The 22,642-nt window shown below is 36.4% G+C and overlaps 1 protein-coding gene across 2 annotated transcripts in view; it reads right to left on the bottom strand.

Moving 5' to 3' along the window:
* kdm4b (lysine (K)-specific demethylase 4B) overlaps window positions 1-22,287 on the bottom strand; it is a 52,910-nt gene extending 30,623 nt beyond the window's left edge. For both annotated transcript variants that reach the window (XM_028027903.1, XM_028027904.1), the window contains exons 1-6: window positions 22,153-22,287; window positions 17,644-18,097; window positions 17,282-17,457; window positions 15,873-15,987; window positions 15,016-15,209; window positions 3,807-3,856 (exon numbers count right to left, since the gene is read on the bottom strand). In XM_028027903.1, the coding sequence (XP_027883704.1) occupies window positions 3,807-3,856; window positions 15,016-15,209; window positions 15,873-15,987; window positions 17,282-17,457; window positions 17,644-18,069 (961 nt within the window). In that variant the 5' untranslated portion in view covers window positions 18,070-18,097; window positions 22,153-22,287. The remainder of the gene's footprint in view (window positions 1-3,806; window positions 3,857-15,015; window positions 15,210-15,872; window positions 15,988-17,281; window positions 17,458-17,643; window positions 18,098-22,152) is intronic.
* Window positions 22,288-22,642: the final 355 nt, after the last annotated feature.

The raw sequence follows: 22,642 nt of genomic DNA, 5'->3' as shown, positions 1-22,642 counted from the left end.
TGGAGCTGATAAAAAGGTGAATAATGTGCTGACAGAGCCTGGGTATTAATCCCCATTAAAATGCAGCTGGCTCTCCGAGATCTCCACAGGGTAATATTAACTTAAAGGTTTCACTCTGTCCTTTTGAATTTCAGAATTAGGCAGCTCTCTCTATCGCTTTTCTCTGCCTTTTCCCTGCTTACATACAAAGTCCAACATTTTGGGAGAAACTATAAACTAAACGATACAAATTACAGGTGAACCTGAACGTAGAACTTGATTGGAGTTTTTTCTTGACTACAGTCTCTGTACTTTTGAGCCTTTCTGCAAAAACCAAAAGTGTCAGATTGGAACCTCCATAAACATCATGGCCATGTGTGCCAACAGTGGCTTTAATGGGCCATGTGTTGGCCATTCCATCCAAACCGACAGCTGCTAAGGTATGATTTGAGGACTAATTAATATAGAAATAAGAATTGTTTTACCTTAGTTTAATATTATTTGAGCAAATCAAGCCACAGAATGTATAGAATTGTACTTTTTAACCAATTTCATTGGGAAAAACGGGGCTTAGCTAAGCCTGTTGCAATAAGCAATTAATCAATCACTTGATAAATTAAAATGAGTTTGATAATTTCAAATATGATTATTAATTTTGAAGGGCTGTGTTGCTGACAGACTTTATAATCTATTTTATTTATATTAGTTTGTCTGATTTTTATTTCCTATTAATTTGCTGTTTTTGATTGTAATGTTTTATTTTAGATATTTAAAATGTCTTCCAGTTCCAGTGTTGTGTTCTGTACAAAATTAAAGTTTATAACTCTTTTATAGGGCAAACTCTTAATATAACATCATATATTATGTGAAAATGGTCTTAAAACAGTATCATCATTTATCGCAATAATTTCTTGGACATCCAGACAAATTTGCCATTGTGGCAGATCTACTTTTAAGCAACTACTTGTTTCTTATATTCCAAGTAATGTGCGACATTTCCCAGCTATTCTATCCTTGAAGGATGACATTTATCACTAGTTTGTTTTGAGCAAGTCGCAACATCACAGACTGTCATGTACTTCGGATTAACCCACCCTCCATCAGATCCCAGATTCCCCTCTCCCTCTCTGATTAACGTGCACTACTAAAGCTAATCCCCATTGATCAAAATAAGAGAAAGACGGGCACGCAAGATCTTAAAAAGAAAGTAGGGGATGAAAGCAGACGTCATGTGTCACAGAAAGAAGACAGAATGGGTTCACTTCACTGTGTCTCATTTATCCACCTAAGATAATGCTTCTTACTTTGACACTGAATATGGTACAAAGAAGAATATAATTCAGATTATCATTTCACTGAGAAGGCAAACTCAATAAGCCCCATATATAAGTGCTGCCAGGGGCGACATACTTTTCAAAAGCCAGCAGGTGTTTGGACAATGAAAAGCTGGGATTGGTGATTGGTGATTGAGTATTGGCAAATGAGAAGGTGAGTTATCACTTGACCAATGCAGGAACGTGTGCAAAGGAAGACAGCTACACGCTAGATTATCCATTACATCTATGGGACTGAAACATACTTTGGTTAGGCTGTTGCAGACAACCTAAAACTGTTATGCTGCCAACTCACCAAGCAAGACAGCCTCAGGTGTGAGGCAGCTGACCTGTGTATGAGTAGACCACCTGTTTCAACTCAATTTTGTGATTTCAGTTAAAAACACAAAGACCACATTTGTGTGGTGCATATTTATCAGTAACATTTTGGGAAGGTATCAGAAGTAGAATACCTCATTTGGTTTCAGTGGTGGGTAGTTTCTCTACTAGGTGACGCTTCAAATCTAACTAAATTGACAAGGCAGACACAATAGGGACAAGACTTTTAAAAGGGTGGTTGTCCAACACACATAATTGACCAATTTGAAGCTCTGTGATATTGCTGACTTGATTTACGTGTTTAAACTGAACAGAGTCAGCTCAGAGTGGGGCCTATGATGGGTCCGCTTGTAAAAAAAAAAAAAAAAAAGAAAAAAGAAAAGCTTATGTTTGCTTCTGTAAACTAATTGTTTGTGTCATCATGTCTCTTTCTAAGAAGCATACTTGATCTTGAGATTCTAGTAAAAGAATAGTATGTTTTAGATTTTAATAAATTAAAGCAGCATTTTATTCACTAATTCTACTTGGGAGGAAAACCTTTTACAAGATTCAGTAGTGTAGCAACAATAGTTGTGAAATTTATTTGAGAAAATAAAACTAAAACATTGATTTATTCAAGTATTTTGCATAACTCTGCAAGAAATCAATTAGAATTGGTATTTAATTTTTTTTTCTGCTTTAGCCATGTTTCTGTGAGATTTGTGTTTAGACAGCAAAGGGCTCAGCTCTAGCCGTTGAACCAAACTAAATGACATCACAACAATTTAGAAGTTTGATCTATTTTCATTAACCTGTACAAAACGTTTTCTGAAATTTTGAAGAAAAATAAATACATTCAACTCCTATCAAAAAAATCTTTTTAATTCACCATCCTCTACCCTCCTAATCTGTTAAGCAGACATTTAACACAAACATTTTTTCAAGCTGCACTTCTCCCCTCAGCAAAGTGACAAAAGAAATCCTAAGAAAGTAGGACATTGATGCATACTCCCACAGAATACATGTCAAAAGGTTTTTGTAGGGCAGAGCCCCAGAGTGTGTGACTGTATTCAGTAGAAATACCAGACAAAGAAGGAACTGTTGTTGGATGTTATGTTGTCAGAAATGGAGCACTGATCTCTCCAAAGGTCAGCTGCATTTCCCAGTTTACATTAGTGCCGTGGTGGAGAAGCTCCCGATTGACATATAGGAACTAAGCTAAGGCTGAAGAATGAACCTAAACTAAGACCGAGTCGATGGTATTAAACACGGTAAAGTCAGGCTAAAAGATACAACATTGTTGAAGCTGGAGACTGGAAACATAACATGGAGTGTCACTTGAAGCTGGAAGCAGTCTGATTTTGGCTGTGGAACTGATGATTGGAGATAGACTAGAGCTGAAGCTGAGAGAAAGGTGAAGCTAAGGTGTGAAGCATTTTGAAAGCAAGTCAGGTCTGCCAGAAAGGGCTCACCTTGACCCCCCATGGAAGATGAAACAGAATGTTTGGAGCTTGTTAAATTCTCGTCCAATATGTTCTACTTGTGAAAAACTGCTGCAGGCTTAAGCTGAAGGCCAAATATCTTTGAGTTTGCATCAAAATAATAATTAAAAAAAACCTCTAATCTAAGCAGTTTTGGTCCAGTCATCTGTTGTAAACAAAAGATCCAAATATAGGCGTCCAGGCAAACAGACAGGTATGATGCCAGAGCCTTTATTAATAAAAAGTGAGACAGCGAGATCTCAAAGAAAAAAATTTTTTTTTTTAAATCTAAAGTTCAGTCAGGTTGCAACCAACACAATGAAGAGAAGACGATCTAAAAAACAACAGAAATAACCAAAGTTTTACACAAGGTCTGCATGTGAGAAATCAGGACCAAATGGTGAAGCAGTGAGAAAAACAGGTTACTGAGAATTTCCAGGAATAATCAGAGAAACGGTAACAGCCTATAAGAAACCAAACCTACATGGGCAGCCTAAAGCTAATTAACACAGCTTGTCTTAGAAATAAGGAAACACAATAAGCATGATCAAAAAAGAAAATTCAGCCATGGCTCATAACATTTCTTCATCTTTTATGCACTAAACAGCATGGCTTAGGTGTTCTTACCGAGTAAAGTCTGTACAGCATCCAAATGTGGTAAAGAAAAAAACTCATGCATAATATATGAAATTTAAAGTTAGTTCTTCTGGCTTACCTTGTGCAAGCCTCTCCAGTCTCTTGCCATGCTCAGGAGGAACACTGTACCTGCAAAGAGAGGCAATGAGGTGCTCAGTTATGTCTCTTACCGTAAAGGTGGATGATCACAAGAGTGACTTCTCAGCAACTTAATGCCCACCGTTTTCTACATTCTAATTTGATCAAGTTATAAATTATTGACTTTTGCTCCACAGACCTTGTCAAGCAAAAACAATATTCACGGTGGTGCTTTTATGTCACAAGTAAATAGCAATTATGCTTTGTTTGCAAAAGGAGGCAAATATCTGCATATTAATACAATCAAACTAAATATTGCAATAATAGAAAAATAAAACAAAGCATGGTGATTCTAGTGGAAAAACAGAGGAAACAAATAGAAGCTCTGAGCTTTGGCACATCAACACACTCCATTCAAAACCAATCGGTGTTGTTTGAGCATTGCTAGCTAGATGCACTTCATGTCTACAAAGCAGTTTCTTTGATTGTTTGTTAAAAAATAAATGCACAAAGAAAAATCCCCTCAGTAATGACATTTGTGAAAAATATATGAGGACATGACTGTGAAACTACTTTTACCAACATAACTGCATCGGTCTCAGAAAAAATGAGTGCTAAATAAATCTTATTGCGGAGAAGAATATCATAAAATGTCTGAATGGAGAAAAGGGAAGGTGGTGATAGAAGAGATTAGAAAAAATCTCTGGTGAAAAAAAAAAGAAGAGAAATTTGAGTGTTGGCTTTTTTTAGCCCTCAGCTCTGAGCAGTTTCAAAAACAAATTGTCCAGGGTGTTAAATATTTTCTGCACTGATGTAAGATTTGTGAAGGCCACTGTTCTGTTTAATATTTAAGAGGTGCAATTCCTGCTTTAAATAATTTTACAGATCCATATAAAATTATAAGGTCAATGAAAAGTTATTATTTTCCCTACTTCAATTAGAAAGCATACATTCACCACACATGCAAGTTTTAGATTACCATATATTTCTAGTATAAAAACTACAGACCCCCAAACTTGTTTTTTACCCATTATATAGATCTGCATTATATTCTGCCTTTCAACGTTTCTCAGTTAAATGGTCAGTGGAAGATTAATCAGTGTCTCTGCTCTGTATGCACCAATAGACCTTTACGTCTGATGAGAATCTCTTTGCATCGTATTGTTAATAAAACTGGTTCCATAGTCCCTGTTCAAACTGGTTGTTCAACATTAACTCCCATGTCAGGACAGATCTGCTCATCATGAAGTGTAAAAAAAACACATGTAAAATTGATGTGCTCCGAAGGCAAGGATGTGATTACAGAATAGCGGAGAGCATAACACAAAAAAATTGCAACATGATGAAGAAAGACATGACGCCAGTACGATTGATTTTGAGGGATGTTGTGATAAGTGCATTTCATGGAGCAAAGTTTTAACATTTCTTCGAGAGCAACCATTACCTCCTGTTTAGATGGGCACTACAACAAGAAGGAAGCTGAATTGGAAACATGACTAATTGCAGAAAGTCCTACTCGGACCACTGATTGGTGAGAGTGGAAATGTAACTTAAATGGTATTCTGTTGTTTTACATCTCTCTGTTCATGGGGGATTAAGTGGTTCACATGATTCTTTTTACCTTTTGTTCTATTCAGCAAGCTAATAGGTTTCTGTTTTGTTGTATTTCATAAATATGTCTAAGTTTAATAATGTTTGAGATTTTTTTGTTTATTCAGTAATACATCTGACAATTTTTAAAAGCATAACAAAGCAATTCATGTTACAGAAAGGCCCTCTTGGTAGAACAGAAATTAATTGACTATATAAATGTCTGCTTGGACCTCCATAAATTTGGATTCTATGCCATTTTATTCTTCCAACAGGCTCTCCGTCTTTGCCTATTTTTCTGCCAAAAGTTTTCTTTCCACTCATCCTTCCATTGACATGCTTGGATGCAGCCCTGAGTGAACAGCCATGTTCTTTACCAATGACCTTTCATGGCTTTCTCACCTTATAGAGGAGGACAATGACTGTCTGCTGGACAACAGTGAAGTGAGAACCCCTTCCCATAATTTTATATGCAAAGACAAGGACAACATTTCTATGATAATCTATTTTTATTGTTCTTACAGTGTGTTAAACTATTGTTGCCTAATAACATGATATTGGGTTTTCCTTAGCTAAAGGCTTTGTAATAAAGTTCAAAAATAAATAATTTAAATGAATTACTGTGTGTAAATCTAAATACAACTCGAGTTTCATTGCTTGAACTGAATTATTGAATTAAATTAGGTTTTCAGTGTTTTCTAATTTATTGAAATACATCTGCATTCTACAGTACTGTTCGCTATTTTTTGTTTAAAATCTTTAAATGTGCCATCATTCCTTCTAGGAAGTTTATCAGAGCTATTACTGTAAAAATAAACTAACCCTGTAGCCTTCTCTGTTACAGGGGAATAATGCATTACCATTATGAATGTGTTTATACTAAATTTACAGCAGGTAGGCACTGAAAAGTCATGAAACATTAGTCCAAATGTCAGATGCTGCATTTAGAAACTAAATGTATTTGTAAAACAGAGTAGGAGGGAGTAAGTGCAACTCTAATCTGTTCATTTGTTTAAAAAAAAAACCCCACTATTAGATATTATTTTTCCCGTAATTATTTCCACTAGTTTGTGTAACTCTCCAGAGACTGTAGGCTATAAACACAGCCTGGATTAAACACCTTGTCTATTCTTACTCGCTCAACCCTTATGGGTGCATGAAACAAACTGAGAAACGGAAAAAGGAGAAAGAAAGACAGATATGGTGAGAGGCAACAACACTTAATGAGAGACAAGAGGAATGAGGAGAAGCGTGGGACAAAAAGGAAAGATAAAAATAAAGAAAAATCAAGTAAAAAGCAAAATCCAATTGAACAGATGATGTTAAAGGAATGGAGCCACACTGCCACCTGCAGACTAAAGCACAGACCTTCACACAGTCACTCTCTACTCCAGGGTTTTTCCTACACCGACTAGAGTGCTTGTCTGTTCTAACAAATATTAAAAGCTTATAAAAAAGAATTGTTGATCATAGTTATGTTAATTCTTAGATCAGCTGCAACTGATGAACTTAAGACAATTTTGCCATAATCTTTGCACCTATATAAAATGAACAATGAGGAAAAACGACAAATGTTTAGGATCAGAGTATTACCTTGTCCTGTGGCTGTATAACAAAGACAATAAAAAGTAATAACTTCCAAGTGCTGGCAGATCCCATCATCCTCTAAAGACAATTGGAAACTTTGCATCCATTCCAAATCCTGCCTGACTTCAGGCTATGATTTTTCATTAGCAGCCGCACTTTGCATGTGCCCAGCAGGCATTCTCATAAAGCGACAAAATGAGAATCCATGAAGCACTGATACGTAGACAGGGGATCGCTCTGCCTTGTTGACCTTTTCATGTCAACCTCACTTCAGACAAAATGCACTGTAACCTGGTGCATTTTCCAAACTACATTTAGTGGTGCAACTCTGTTCTACTAAATGGAAATAACAAGGTTAAGCCGATTGCTTATCCTTGCATACAACTATGCATTAAATATGAAATTTCTTGAAATGCTTAAGACTTGTTCAACAGTTTTGCATCCGGTAAGGAAAGATAGATTATGTAATTGCACACACATTTTAAAACACGAGTAGGACTGTTTCATATTAGCAGCAGCAAAAAAAAAAAAAAACCCATAAAAACAGCAGTGCAGCATGAGTCCACCAAATCCCATCTACCACTGTTACCATGGCAGCAACATGTATGTGACTCCAGAGGCAGTCAAGAAAAAAAAAACACACATAAGACAACACAGAGAAAATGAAGGCTTTAACTTATCCCCCCCTCTCCTGGGGAGGAGTATGATTAATCTATGGTGGGCCGGTGTTCCTGGCAGGTGGAATTAAGGAGTCATCACAGGTTGAGAAGCTGCACAGCTCATACGGTGATTCCCACACAATTGGGATGCATTTGTAGTATTTGCACTTATTTTTTAAGAATTCAGTAAACAAGCTGTAAATCAACAACTTCCCCATTTGCCTCAGCTCTCTGTTCACAGAAACAGACTGCTGCAGCCTTCCCATTCTGCAGAAGCTTTCTCTCAGTGCTAATCCATCTGTAGCTATTTTATAATGTGATACACTTTCTTTCCTGAATGTAAAAACCTTTGTATGGCACCCATCATAAAATGCAGGCGTGGCAGCATCATGCTATGGGGGATGCATTGGGAATGGGACCGTGAAGCTGATGAGAATATGGATGGAGCTCAACAGATGATAATCCAGGGACAAAATCTGGTAGATGTTGCAAAATAATTGAGACAAGAAAAGAGGTTCACTTTCAAGCAGGTTAGAATGATGATTTAGAATGGTCCAGTCAAAGTGTAGGCATACAATAAAAAAAAATAAAAAAACTTCTTCCAAGAAGGAATCTGTGGTAAATTGCAATCACAGATGCTGTGGTGGCATCAAGGTGGGCATTAATCATATCTTTTCTAATAATTCTTTTAATAGTTTTTTATAAGAACTTTGACTTATCATTACAATAAATTCTAATTGATGAGGTTTTAAAAACAAAAACTGTCAGAATTGGGGTTTTTTAAATTGACTATTTTTTCCATTGATCAATGAGAGCATCAAGAAATGCCAATAAATTTCAAAATATAGTTAAATGCTGTCACTGTGTACAGTTTAGTAACACAAATCACTTTTTTATGTGACTAGTATGTTTTTCAAGAGCAGTATTTGTGTTTGTGGGGCTATGATTGCTGCGCCATGCAGTCACAGCTGGTTACCTTAAAAAAGTAATACATTGTTATTTTTGTTACTTTTATAATTATTGGAATAGTACCAGAAAATATCATGATAAAAAATTTTTAAGTCCACATGATCCACCCCTAGTTTGGGGCATTTTGGAAAGAATAATGGGTACATATCTTATTTGAAGTCATCCAAAACCAATACGGACAAACTGTGGCTGCAGGAAAGTTGCTTCAACAAAACATCTGAATGAACTCCTCCAGATGTCTTTCTGAATTAATGAATGAAAGAGGCCTTGTTGTGAATGTAGGCATTGCTTTTTTGTTCTCTTGGATTCAAATGTAATGACTTCCCTAATAACCATTCACACGTGACTTGAAAGTGAATCACATGGTGACCCATAAAAGGGGAGTAGGTATGTTTCAGGAGCATGGGATTCTCTTTCTTTACAGTCCATTTGCTTCATGTGCCCCTTAAATCCATGTAGAATCATATTACGTTCAAGGTCATTTCTTTTTTGTTTTCATGCAAACATTTTAATTTGAATCAGAAACGGAGTCAAGAAAATATTAGCAGGTCTGTGGATCATATCCTGTGTGTTTAGCACATAAATAGGAATGGGGAGGTGACTGTGGAGGCGGTCACAGAGCCAAAACATGCATTTATGGGAGAGCAAGCATTGTGAAGCACACCAGCCAGCAGTGCTTTGTTACTCTGTGTCTCTTTACACCTGCTTGCCATTTGTAAGCATACTGTGAAATATCACCGAGCTCTCAAACACGAAAATTAAGCTCTGCTATTGCAGCAGAAATGTGTGGTTTTGCCTTCATATCACAAGAGCACAACAAAAAGAACCCAGCAATATCATGTAATAATGTGATACTGCAGGAATTTGGTAAAATAACTGACTACAACAGTCATAGCGGCTCTTTCGTGAGCAAAACATTAACTTCATGTCCAAGATGCCACACCCAGACTCCAAACTGAGAATAAGGACTATTATTACCCTTCCTATCCTCTGAGTTCAGAAATGATAATGGTGGACTACACAGGGGGAAATGAAAACTGATGGAGACATAATGGACTTCCTGAGGAACACTTAAAAAAAATATTTCACTTACGTCAACCATTCCCTGCCTTCCACTCACATGCTCTAAGGATAATCCCTCATCTGACAGCAGACCTCTGTGCATGTGTGTGTGTGTTGGGGTAACAGGGCTGACAGAGAAGCATTCAACATTGAAAAGAAGAAGATAAATTGATGGAGTAAAGATGGGGACAAATATGACTGCCAGTCAAGGCTGAGATCCTTTGCTTGTCCATCTTAGTGTGTGTGCAAGTTGAAGCAGCAGTTATGATGAGCACTGACTTTGATGGGAGCAGAGTTGCTGGGGGAATAGACTTCATTTCACAAACCGTTGCACTATGAGAGGAAAGGAAGAAAAAGACAAAGAGGGTGTATAAATGTGTTTTAAGGGACTGTGCTCTGTTCAACTGGCTGTAATTATCCCATCACACACAAGTATGGAAGTGAAATTGATTCAGTTTCAGTGTCGGAAAGAAAAGGATGTGGGAGGGCTTGGTAAGAACGCAAGACAGAGTGAAGGAGAGACATCAGACAGAAATGAACAAAAGTAGAAGGGGAAGCAGAGAGCAGAGCTGTTTAAAAGCGCTCATAGTGAACTGAAAGGTCCATCAATCTGGGAGCTAATTGGCTTTTAGAAATGACATGGGTAATGTAAAGACGAAATAAGAATAAAATGAGGAAAACTGAGACATAAGTCAAAACTGAGAAGCAGATCTGTGTTTCAAGACAGATAAGATCGGTTTTGTATAGAATATATTTTATAGGGCTGCAACTAACGGTTAGTAATCTCTTACTCTGATAATGGGTTTAAAAAAGCTGGCACATTCTGCAGATTTTTTTTTAATATGCATAGTCCAGTTAATTAATAAACTAGTAAATTAGCTGACAAGCATTCCGATAGTTGATTGAATATTAATCATCTCAGCCCTACTTTTTATTTCCAATGCAGAAAATGCAGAAGATTTTTTCAGCTACAGTGGCTTTTTTATGTGGAAGTGACAGCAAAGTGGGTTCTGAAAGAGGGGAAGACATGCAGAAAAGGTCAACAGGCCGGGTGTCCAACCCATGATGGCCGTGTCAAGGACAGAGTCCTCTGTACATGGGTCATGGCTTTACCACTGCGCCACCGTGGCGCAAAATTCATTTTAATTTACATCACAAAATACTGTACATATTTAGAAGGATTACACTTGCTCTAAGCACTGTGCTGTGATTAGTGATTTGCAAAAAAAATTGAAAAATGTGATATTTTTTCTATGAGTCAAAGCATTATATGTAATGTCGACTTGGCAACACTTTTCAGTGTGGAAGTTGAAACAAAGTGAAGAAAAATTAAGGTTAACTATTTTGAGGGTAAGTAAGGCGGTTACAATAAAGAAATTTAAGCACAACAATGGAAATTTTGTACTTTAAAAGTATAAAATCTTCACCTTGAACTGTTTAAATAATAAGCTTCTCTGTTGGTACTACAAATCACAAAAAAGCTCTAGTGTGCACATTGCATTTTTTGCCATCTAAGCTGAATTAGATCATCTCTATTGCCAAACCTAACTTTTATGCTTGCTGAATAAGACTTAGTGTATCCTCTAATACATATTCTTTAAAGCACAGTTTGTGAATTTCAGTTTCTTTAGTTTGTTTGCAAAAAAATCTAAAATATAGAAGTTTTAGACCTTTGTTTATTAGATTTTTGTCTTCAATGTCTTTCAACACTAAATTTTCTTTAACCCCCATACCTCTCCAGACATGAAAAATGGGCAAAGAAACATACTTTTGTAGACTTGAAGACTGGAGAAACCATGATTTTGTCTATGTTTGACAACAGAAAAAAAAAGCAATGTTATATTTTTACACTGACTCTCACAGTCAGCCCTCCACCCCTAATAATAATTAATGACTGGTCACAGCAGGGAGGATGGGTAATAATGAATACTGTTTATATAGCTTCCTATAAACTTTTTAAAGAGAAATCTGAATCCGGCAAAACTCTTAGCGTCAGGTCAAAGTTTCTTCTTAGTCACGTCATGAACCTTATTTTAATCACACACATTTGCTTAGACCTTGACAGCAAGTCATAGCAAACACACAGTGAGAGCTGTGAAAATGGAAATCGATGATTTTAATGAGATCTCATCACAGCGGAAACTGTAACAGACATCCTACAACACACCAGGAGGGGGACAAGAGATGGCGAAGACAGGAGAAATAGGAGGAGGTGACAGTGTGGAATGGGAGAGCATACTGTGAGGAAAGAGAAGGCAGAGGAGGAAAGCCTGGAGACGAGCATAAATGCATGCACAGATAACACCGTAATTCAGAAAGCTGGATCGTCCCTGTTTCCCTCCTGCAGTGCCAAGGATGGAAAACATCATGGGGGAAGGAAGCGATTTAAAAACACACACAAATAATCTAAAGAGAGAAGCTATTTTAGTGAAGAAACCGGGACACTCATGTGTCTGAGAAAGCCTGAGCCAAATATAAAAACAATGCACAGAATAGAAAGCAATATACAAGCACAAACATCACAGGAGCTACCCAGTCTATAAACAGGGGTTGGCATGTCAGAGGTTTAATGCACTTTTCAGATGGTTCAATTACCTTTTTAAATAGTTCAAAAAGTTTACTGCTCTAGGATGATGATGTTGTATCAAATGCATTAACAGAGCCATGAAAAAGCATCCAAATCAACTAGTTTCTATGCAGAGATCAATTGTTTGAGTAAAAACACATATTTGAAATTTCCCTCAGATTTCCCAGGAGTTTCTCTTTGCCAGCTGCACCAACCTGGCAGGTGCTCTGCATCAGCAAGCCACAGAACTCTGCCTTTTGAAAAATTTATATCATGAAAAAGTGACCCATTTCATAGCACTACAAAGACTAATTTCAGCTATTTATAGATTTTAAATTTATGGTGAGTGTAGTTTTATTACAGATTGCCTAATGGGTTGTAAAAAGTAATTAGAAACTCACAAAGAAATGTTGTTTTGGTCTAATAAACTCAATGATTTGCATGTAGTTAAAAAAAATAAAAAAATAAAAAATAAGGAAGCAATTTTATAAAGCAAACTCATGTGTTTATGTTAATAAAAACAAATAAAAACTACAATCCTACTTTCAAACTCAGCCTAAGCTCTGAAAATAATGATTTTGTTGTTTCTAATTTGACCACACTTTACATAAAACTATAATTACATTTAACTTTAAAAAGTAATTGTTCAGCAGAATCTCTTCTTTCCCATCTGATTTACACACAACCAACAAGACACACCATCTGACACAGAAGTACTTCCTTCCAAGCTTGTTTCTGTGTATTTTGCTGCAAAGTACTAAATTACTTTCATAATTTAATATGAAGTAGAAAATAAATATCCTTTATTATTAAACAATGGGGAAATTTCTGATATAACTGCAGACTGAATACAGTATTTTGAAAGTCACAATGTTTGGAGTCTGACAAGGATGTTTTTCTAATTATATACTTATTTCTGCTGCTATTCATGATTTATTTTACTTGTTACATGAACTCTTCATATGTATCATTGAGTGAACAAAATGAAATAAAAATAAAATGAAAAAGAAATGAAATGGACATTATGAACACTAGGTGGTGCAGTTTTTCACTATGAGATTTCATCTATCTGTAGTCTGTAGGTCTAATAACAAAAACTGACTAGAAAAGCCTAGTGGTTCCTTTTGATTTCAATAGCCTTTTGTGACAAAGAAAGTCAATGTGTTTTGTAGGCTTTAGCCAGGTAAAATAAGGTAATCAGCCTTTCCATACAATCAGAAATTAGAAGTTATACAAAAGCAACAAACTTCCTGTACAAAATAGTTTACAAAGGACAGGGATGAAGATCAGGGCTTATCCCCAGAAAATTTGCTAAGCCCAGTAGTCAGAGTGCCGAGGAACTCCACCAGTATTCCACTGTGTTTTGTATTAAAAGATGTTCCGTTTACAGGAAATGTAAAAGTATTACTGAGTAGTTATGTTACGGGAAAACATAGCCAGTGAAATGCTATTTAAATCCACAAGTAGTGGTAAAAACAACAAATCAAAAAATACAATTAAAATGAATATCAATTATTTGCACTTCTGTTTAATCCAAATTAAGTCAGCAGCTTAAGACCCCCAAGTCTCTGGGAACCCCCCCAAATGCATATTTTAACACAGACTACAGATATATAAATGTAACATTTTGTTATTGAGAATATCAAAGCTGCTAAATTTGATTTAATGGTTTCACCATACATAAATTAAAAGATTTGAAATTGTTTAACATTTAAAGTTAAGATTTTAAAGAGTTGGCAAATTTACTTTGTAAAAGTTCAAAGAACAATCTTCATAGTTAGATTGTTTTGTTACCATAGCTACAATGTGATGATGAGTTTAATCTTTGAGTTTGAGCTCTGCTTGTTCACAAATACATCTCAGTAAACTACAATCATCACTGATTGCTTTTTAGGTCGGCCAATTAAACTACCTCCTTCTCCCAGAATTTACTAAATCTATGTTGAAATGCTGTTATTGGTGCTCATGTTCTTAGCAGGAAGAGGGGCCCCCAAGTCAAATTCTGCTCAAGGCCTCATACAAACTTGGCCCGGCCCTTCATGAGGAGTTAAATCCGCTGCACTGCACAAAGGTGCAGAGATGAGCAACAAACAAGATATTGAATTTAATGATGTTAATGTGGCTTTAGTTTTTCCATTTTGTGTTTGTTGAGTTTTTAATAAGAAACTGTTTTGGTTGCCCGAGCTTTATGGGATGAGGCCGCACGCATTAACTCTGTCTGACAAAGTGGTCAAAGCATTTGATATGGTTTGATGCATCATGTAACCGTAAAAATAGTAATAAAAATAATAATAAAACTAGCGTGATGCGTAACTACAAGGCGAGCACAAAAACTCCTCCACAGGCTGAACCGCTTAACCACTAACACACCATTGGGGGCCACATACATAAACTTTGTCAGCACAGACACAGAGCCACGCGCTGAGCAGTGTGTTGAGATGTAAATATCCATACAGATCAGCCCGTGTCCAGTTTGAGTGAAAGGAGGCGCACATGATCCGCGTTGAGGTAAACTTCAGACATCAAACAGCGACAGTGTGCGATGCAACGCACAGAGGAACCAGCAACGTGACTGGCCTGTTAATTGCATCAACTATAAACCCATCTTTTAGGAATAATTCTGCTCCGCCAGTGAAACGCTCAGAGCAACAGAGACGCTTGCAGTCCGGCTTATTAAAAAAACAAATTCAAGCTTTTTCTGTTTTTAATTACTATTATTATCCTAAAAACAAAAACAACCCTGAAGATGTATGTGGTTAAAAATAAAAAAGACTGACCAGGACTTTGGCTGCCCAAAGTGAAGGTAGTTGATGCTGTAGAGGTCCATGTCCTCAGTGTGCCAGGCAAAGGTGGTCTTCCACATGCCAAAATACAAGTACGGTGTGTTGACTCCTTCAATGACAATACCGCACTCCTGCTCCACCATGTCCAGCAGAGTGTTGAGGTGACCAATGTTCCACTCATGAATGCCCTGGACAATAATGGATGTATTTCATTATTAGTTTTTAATGATTAGATGTGTGTCAGTCACCCATTTGTTGCCATACTCTGGTCATTATACTGTATATTAAGAACTCAGAAGTGGTGGGAAAAAACTCTAAACTTAAGAGCGTTTCTCTGCATTTCTGAGTGAGTGGGGTTCAGTGAACTACTTATCAATACTTAGTATTTTTCTTGCAGCCAGCAGACATTTTATTGGGGTAAATTTGCAGAAAAGGATGTTTTAAAGAGATAATCGTTAACAGGTATTCAGACAAACATGTTCATCTAAGAAACGTCAACACTATATTAGTGTACTGCAAACGCAGTTTAGTTTCCTGTCTTGCCAAGTAATTTCAATGTTAGAACAAGAATGCTTTTTTATTTGCAAAACTATATTCAACACTAACTCTTCTATAATGCTAGTAAAGTACAGACTTCTGACAAATATGTCACAGAACACCACTTGAAATTCTTATTTATTAAAAAAAAACATTCTGAAAACAACTTCTTACATTTAAGACAGAGTACATCATCATTATCTGCAGGTCTGTTTATAAAATACACTAAATGGTACATTTAGGTTCAACTTATCCGCCTTTCCTACTGAAAATAGCTGCTTCTTGCACATTGCAGTGACAAAATAACTCCTCACCTCATCGTAGATTGAGCCACTGACATCTGCCCCATAAATGGGTGATACAAATGTCAGGTTCTTCCAGTACTTCCTCTCCAGGTCATCAAAGTCTTTGTGGCGTGGGGTGCAATATCTGAGAGAAACAGAGAAGAAAGAAAACCCCTAAAGAATTGTACAAATGTTTTTCTAAATCATTTGTGAATTTTTGATCTGAGATTTTTCACTCATCTAATAGTTGCATTAGATATAGGGTATATTTTGGGAGGAGGGTTGCTGCCTCCAAATATGACTCGAAACAAGAGCTACAGGACAAATTTAGTCAAATAAGCCTTTTTATTTCTGCTGAGGACAAGTCCAGCTAAAGTGCTGCTCTTTTTTAATCTGAGGTGCAACAACTGTGAAAAGGTCACCGCTTTCACTTAGAGCGCATCTCTCCTCATTCTGTAACAGTAACCCTTTACAAATCCATTAATACACATGCCAGCAATAAACAATATCTGATTAAAATAATTAAATAATTCAATTTATATTTACTTTGAACCACCAGAAGGTGCTATTGACATATTTTCAACCTTCAACAAGTAGACCATTGGTAAAAAGATGAAAAGTAAGTAATAAAAACCGAGTTTATTGGTTTCTCAAACAAAAGAATAATGAAAAAGGGTATGACAAGAAAAGCTTTCAGCACTGGATCTTTTCACTAAAGACTGTAGATTTAATCCAGTCTACAGTCTTTATAGATTTACAAATTGGATTTTACAAAACCCAATTTGTAAAATCCAAATTGGTTTGGTCGGAAAAAAACTATTTTATTTCATTTTTACATTTCTAATTGAAAAAGAAATATTTATGAGGGTTTTTTTTTCTTCATACATTTATGGTTTTAATTTCCAGACTACTGAAGGGCACCAACTTGCTGATATAATTTCTGTTTGTATCCTACAATTGAATAAATACATCTAGTCATTTAATGAAACTATTTTATATAAAGATATAAGGGAATTCACTGCTTTTTATCTTCAACTGCAATAAATACAGTACAGTAATTTCCAAATTGTATTGCTATTTTTTAACCAATCTATGAATATTCAATAATATAGTTGACATATGTACTCCTATCTGAAAGCGCAGATATCTCTTTTGCTACAAACACATATAGACATCTACAACTTAAGTTCCAACAAATCTTAAATTTTCTCAATTCTTTCCATTTTTTATTTCAGTCTGTCGTCTACAAAATTTTATCCCACAGATTTTTCTTGATTTCATTGTATCAAACACTGGTCTTTAACATGTTACTTTTGTGAGCATGTAGGAGAGTAAACTTTTAAGAGATAGCCAAGAAATGTTAAAAAAAAAAGAAATGCTGCTAGCTTAATGGTTTAAATGACAGAGAACTTACAAAAACGAAAGCAAAAGCAACTCACTTTTTACTGTTGGCCAGCTTGCGATATTCACCCACAGTCATGGATTTCTTCTGAATGTTGTATTGGGTAAACAGACCAGACTGACCAGTTACCACCTGCATGATGGGGGCTGGGATTACCATGTCTTCAATAGTATCGTAGGATTGGCGAGGTTTCCAGCCCTCTGGAGGAATCACCTGCACATGAAAAAGGAAGGTTAGCAGTTATATGAAGAAAATTAATATCCACCTGACCTCCTACATTATTCTTTAGACTGGAAATGTACGTAGTTAAAAAAAAAGCCTTGGTGTAGAGACGACTAATGAATTCAAGTGTAGAAAAACAAGTATCTATTATATGTGCATATTTTTTGGCAGCACTACCTTTGCCAGGCCGGCACGATGAGCTCCTTGACTCTCCATGTACACAATATATTGGGCAAAGTCTTTAAACTCCTCCATGGTAGGCCTGAAAGTCATGATCTTACAGCTGGGGTTCTTGGCAGCAGCTGGGGGAAGAGGTGATGGACCTGGTCCGACCTGCTGGAGTGCAGATGGCTCAAAACCTGGAACGGATTTGGAAGTCCCATCTAGGTCTACAGGCAGAACTGGGGTGATATCTGGAGCTGCATGTTGCTCTGAGGTCACCGGGATATTGGGCCTTTCAGCTGTTGCTGGCTCCTGGATGGGAACATGATCTGGAGCTGGACTGGAGCCGAGAGCAGGAAGACAGACCGGACCAGGATCAGGGGGTGCAGTGGGGCCAGGGTTTGGAGCCGACACCGTCTCCATGGACTTGTCGGTATCCATCAGATGCTTACGGTTCTTGCAGGTAAATCTGTGGGGCACAGCAAGGAAAATTGGGTTTGATTCTTTGGACGTGACCTATTTTTAAAAATACTACTGTGAAAATCAAGTAGTATGTAATGTAAAAGCCCAGTTCAAGTATGATAAACACAGTTAGGTGCATTCACAATAAACCATCACATCAAGCATTAAATTCTAGCTTCCTATAATAAACATGTCTTTTGTTGCTATAAACCCAAAGTATTAACATTTGTTTGTTAATTGATCGTAAATTCATTCTGTGTCATTCACCAATATTGAGATATATTCAGCATAATTTGTGCAGCACTAGTGCTAAGCTACCCCTATGGATGATTATCCTGTCTAAAGTATGAACAAGAAAGAGGAATGCAAATTTATCCTGGATGCACTCCAATATGATCTAGTTTTGTTTTTTAACCAAAAATAAGATACTACTAAACTTATAAGAGGTAAATGTTTGCCTATATCACAACCTTACATTCACTGCTACTTTAGCAGAAAAATTTAAAACAAACATGAAGAAAATTCTACTTCCCAATTTTTTTTTACGCAAGTTGTTTAAAACTGTTAAGCTGTATAAAATGGCCCTGCCTCAATCTCCATCCAAAAGTTGTGCTTGAGAATATGGTTTACCACACCTTATGTACTATTTTTTTGGTTCATTTGCCTCCACTGATTCATAACATTAGCTAATTTATTTGACATGTCAAGTGTTGTCAATGATCTGTGCTTATATATTTGTTACACTCATACAATTGATTTTTTTTGTATTGAAAAACACAATTTTAAGCCACAAGCCAGAAAAAACAATGACACCAATAAAGTTTTTTGTCACAGTGGATGTTTCAGTGCTGCCTCGCTAAATTTGTACTTCAATTTTAAATTGTACAGTATTGTATTTCTAATTTCTGAAGTCTAAATCAAAGCAGTGTGTTATGTATTCTGATTAGCTCAAAGACCAACCAAACACAGTATTTTGTGTCCTGAGCTCTGATTTAGTCAGTAACTATAGCATCAGTGTCCTCCGTCTCTATTGTACAGCATCTGTTCATCAACTTGCTTTGTCCATTTTGCATTGATGTCTGACAGCTGATATGTTGCTCTGCTGTGTTTTTGTGAAATTTTCATAAAAGGTTAGATATATTTCAAGCCCTACAATGTCAACTAAATGTCCGATTCCTGCCATCAAAACCAAATACCAGAGGAAGATGTTAATCACAGAAAAGTTAGAAACTGAAATTCTAGCTGTAATAATGAATATATAGGTCTGTTTATACATGCAGTCAGCATGCATCATTTATGACGATGCATACACACAAAATGTGGATGTGATTCTGAAACCAGTTTTTTTTTTTTACTCAAGTCACAGTAGTAGTATGAGAGAGCAATGTACAGCAAAAGATTTGAAAGTTAAAGTAGGGGTGCACTAATTTAGCTCCATCAATTTCCTTAATTTGGGAAATTGGTGATCGGATGATACTTATATGAGAACCACCAATCTTATCTACCTCAGAAAAGGTCTATAAATCGACCATTATACTCTTCTGCTCTTCTGTGAGAAAGCTTTGACTGATTGACTAGTCCACCAGATTATGTCTACACATTTTCAGTTAACAATAATCACATCACAGTTGCCAACTCTGTAACTTTCTTGCTATATTTAGTGACATTACAAACAAATCATTTGGTATCAGCCAAAATCAGAATCAGCAGGTTAGGCTTTTTAATGATTGATAATCGGCAAATACCCAGAAACTGCAAATAGTTAACCCATAGACTATAGTATTTTATATGACATCATTCATCCTTCTAATCACTGATGCAAGGTTTTGGGAGCACATCTAGGCTTTGCAGAGGAGCAGAGTTGCATGCAGTGTGATCCAGGGTAACTGATCAATGATCATGTTCATTCAGAGACGTTTTTTCTGGCCACATTTCTTTCTGAAAGACGATTGTTCCACACTCTAGTTTTAATAATGCACTGGACAGTTCTTAACATGGTTTCAGTCATTTCTGTAATCTCCCTAGATATTTTTATTGGCTCGATGCCATGTTCTTAAACAGACCAACATCGTTTCCACAACCACAGGATACATCTTTCAACACAGTTGTTTTAGAAATAACTCACAGCATCAGTTGGGGTTAAACAACTTGTTGCCATGTGAAAGATAACCACTCATGTCGGAAGCTCGTAACTATTTTCTTAGTTACGTCCAGACGGATACATTTTTTTGTCCAGGCAGTGTATAATTTTGTCAACATTTTAATAAATTGGTAACACTGTTGTTCTGCTGCAGCAAGGAGATACTGGATTGAAACCCCTACTTGGCATCTTTCTGCATGAAGTTTGCAAGTGTTCCCTGTGCATGTGTGGGTACTCTGGCTTCCTCCCACAACCCAAAAACATGACTTTTGAGTAATAGGTCTCTATAAATTGCTTTTAGGTGTGAGTGTCTTTGTGTCTGTGAATGTACGGTTGTCTCTCCTGTGTTAACATTTGATGGCCTAGCTACCTGCCCAGGGTGTACCACACCTCTCAACTGATTTTATGTAATTAAAAGAATAAAGTCATACCATGACGAGAACACAGTCATATTACTAGAATAGTTACAAAATTGGCAGAATAAAGATCCAATAATGACAGAAGAAAGTTGTAAAAAAGCTTTGATAGTTACCAAGATCTGACTTGACCAAAATTAGCTTTAAGTTGTTTCAACTAATTTTAATCTGTTTTATTTGTCTGTACAGATAAATTACTAAATATTATCATTGATATTTTAATTCAGAGGGGAGCAAAAAATATATATTATCCCTAGGGAGAGCATGACAGAAAACAACCGAGAAAACACGTTTTACATATCAGAGTCTGATGCATACAATGTGTAGACATTAAGATATTTCTTCCGGCAAATTTCATAAAAACTTTGCAAATTCTGCAGTGCAAGTAGATATTTTATTATACTTCAACAGTTGTTGAAAAGCTGGTCTGCATTTTTAAGAACACTGCATCTACATATGACTTTCACTAGAAAATATATTTGCATGTATTAAATTACATTTACTTAAAGTGAAACCCCAGAGTAGTCAACTTTACAACACCAAAATTATTTTAAAAGTCCCATTTTGGCTCCTGTATTACAGTAAAGTAAGAAACATGTTACATTGTAATAATAAAAAAATATTTTCACTTTTAATATAAATGTCGCAAAACAGCACCGATTGCAAATATGTAGGGCAGAGTTACTTCCCCAGGCAAATGGGGCTTACAACTTCAAGGGTATTTGCATCAGAAAATGGAGAAGCATCCCTAATTTGGTTTCAAGCTGCTGAAGAGATAAAACGGGTAAACACTACTTTCTACACTTTATAAAGAAAAACATGCTATCCACCAACTACCCAAAAACATCTACATGTTTTTGCTTTTGAAAAAAGCAATTTGTCACAGATTAAACGATTTCTAAATTATTTAAAGTAAGATTTACTGGATAAGAGCCTAGAAGAACTCTTGCCGACCAAAACCACAACACGAAGGGGCCTAAATGATACCTTTAACTCCATTTGGGCCCGAAACTTCCATGTTGTATCCAGTTTACTTCCTTTAAATGGTCCTAAATGCAAACACTAGTTAAATACATTTATTGTTCTTATGCTCGTTAGATATTATCGGCTTCATGCAAATAAAAAAAGTCTCATGTGGCATTAACAAAGTGAGTTATTGTTACAATGCCGTTACTGCTGCTAGCCCTGCTCAGCTGATACCACTAGCATTCTATTCTAAATGACAGAGGCTACAATATTGCCACACTTGGCAACTGCAATGAACAAAACTAAGGCTACTCTTCAGTCTCTTTAACAGGAAAACATTTAAAAACACACACTCACGCACACAATTGTGAATATAGTAAGTACAGCTGTAATAAAAATTAGCTAGCTTTCTAGCTAACAGCTACCATATCTCCAATTAGAAAAAAACAAACAAAACGTCGCGACGACAACCCACAGCACAGTCAAACTACAAAGTCTGGGTACTTTATATTTTAGTAAAATACGCTTCGGAAACATTACCTCCTGCAGAAGATTATCGTCCTCTCTCTGTTTGGCTCAAACGAATTGGTTTCGTTTGGTTTATCGATTTTCTTTTAGCTTTAGCAAGCAGCTGTGGCTGAGCTTGTTTGTGGGTTTAGGCCCTCAGAATACTGGCTTGTGATTGGTTGAGTGACGTTGAGGACAGGGACACTTATAGAATTTCTGTAATCTCATTGGTTGATCGCATGAGTGACAGAGTAAACAGCGACTCAAATCCTACGCCTAGTAACATTCATCATCAGAGGGTTGTAACCAACCAACCAGACGCCACGCACGTACTCTCATACACGACTTAGCGGAGCTCTGCAGTCATGGCAAAACACACAAATATATAGTCCTGTAACGCATAAAAAAAACATTTTCTTAATTCTTTATTGAACTTAAAAGCTTTTACAAAACCGTGAATGATTCGCCTATATTTTTGGGCGAGCCAATTTAAGCCTAGAATTTTTTTAAACTAAAAATTACT

This window comes from Xiphophorus couchianus, chromosome 9 (assembly GCF_001444195.1).
Source record: "Xiphophorus couchianus chromosome 9, X_couchianus-1.0, whole genome shotgun sequence".
Taxonomy (NCBI): Eukaryota; Metazoa; Chordata; class Actinopteri; order Cyprinodontiformes; family Poeciliidae; genus Xiphophorus; species Xiphophorus couchianus.
This window is presented reverse-complemented; position numbering and strand designations above follow the sequence as displayed.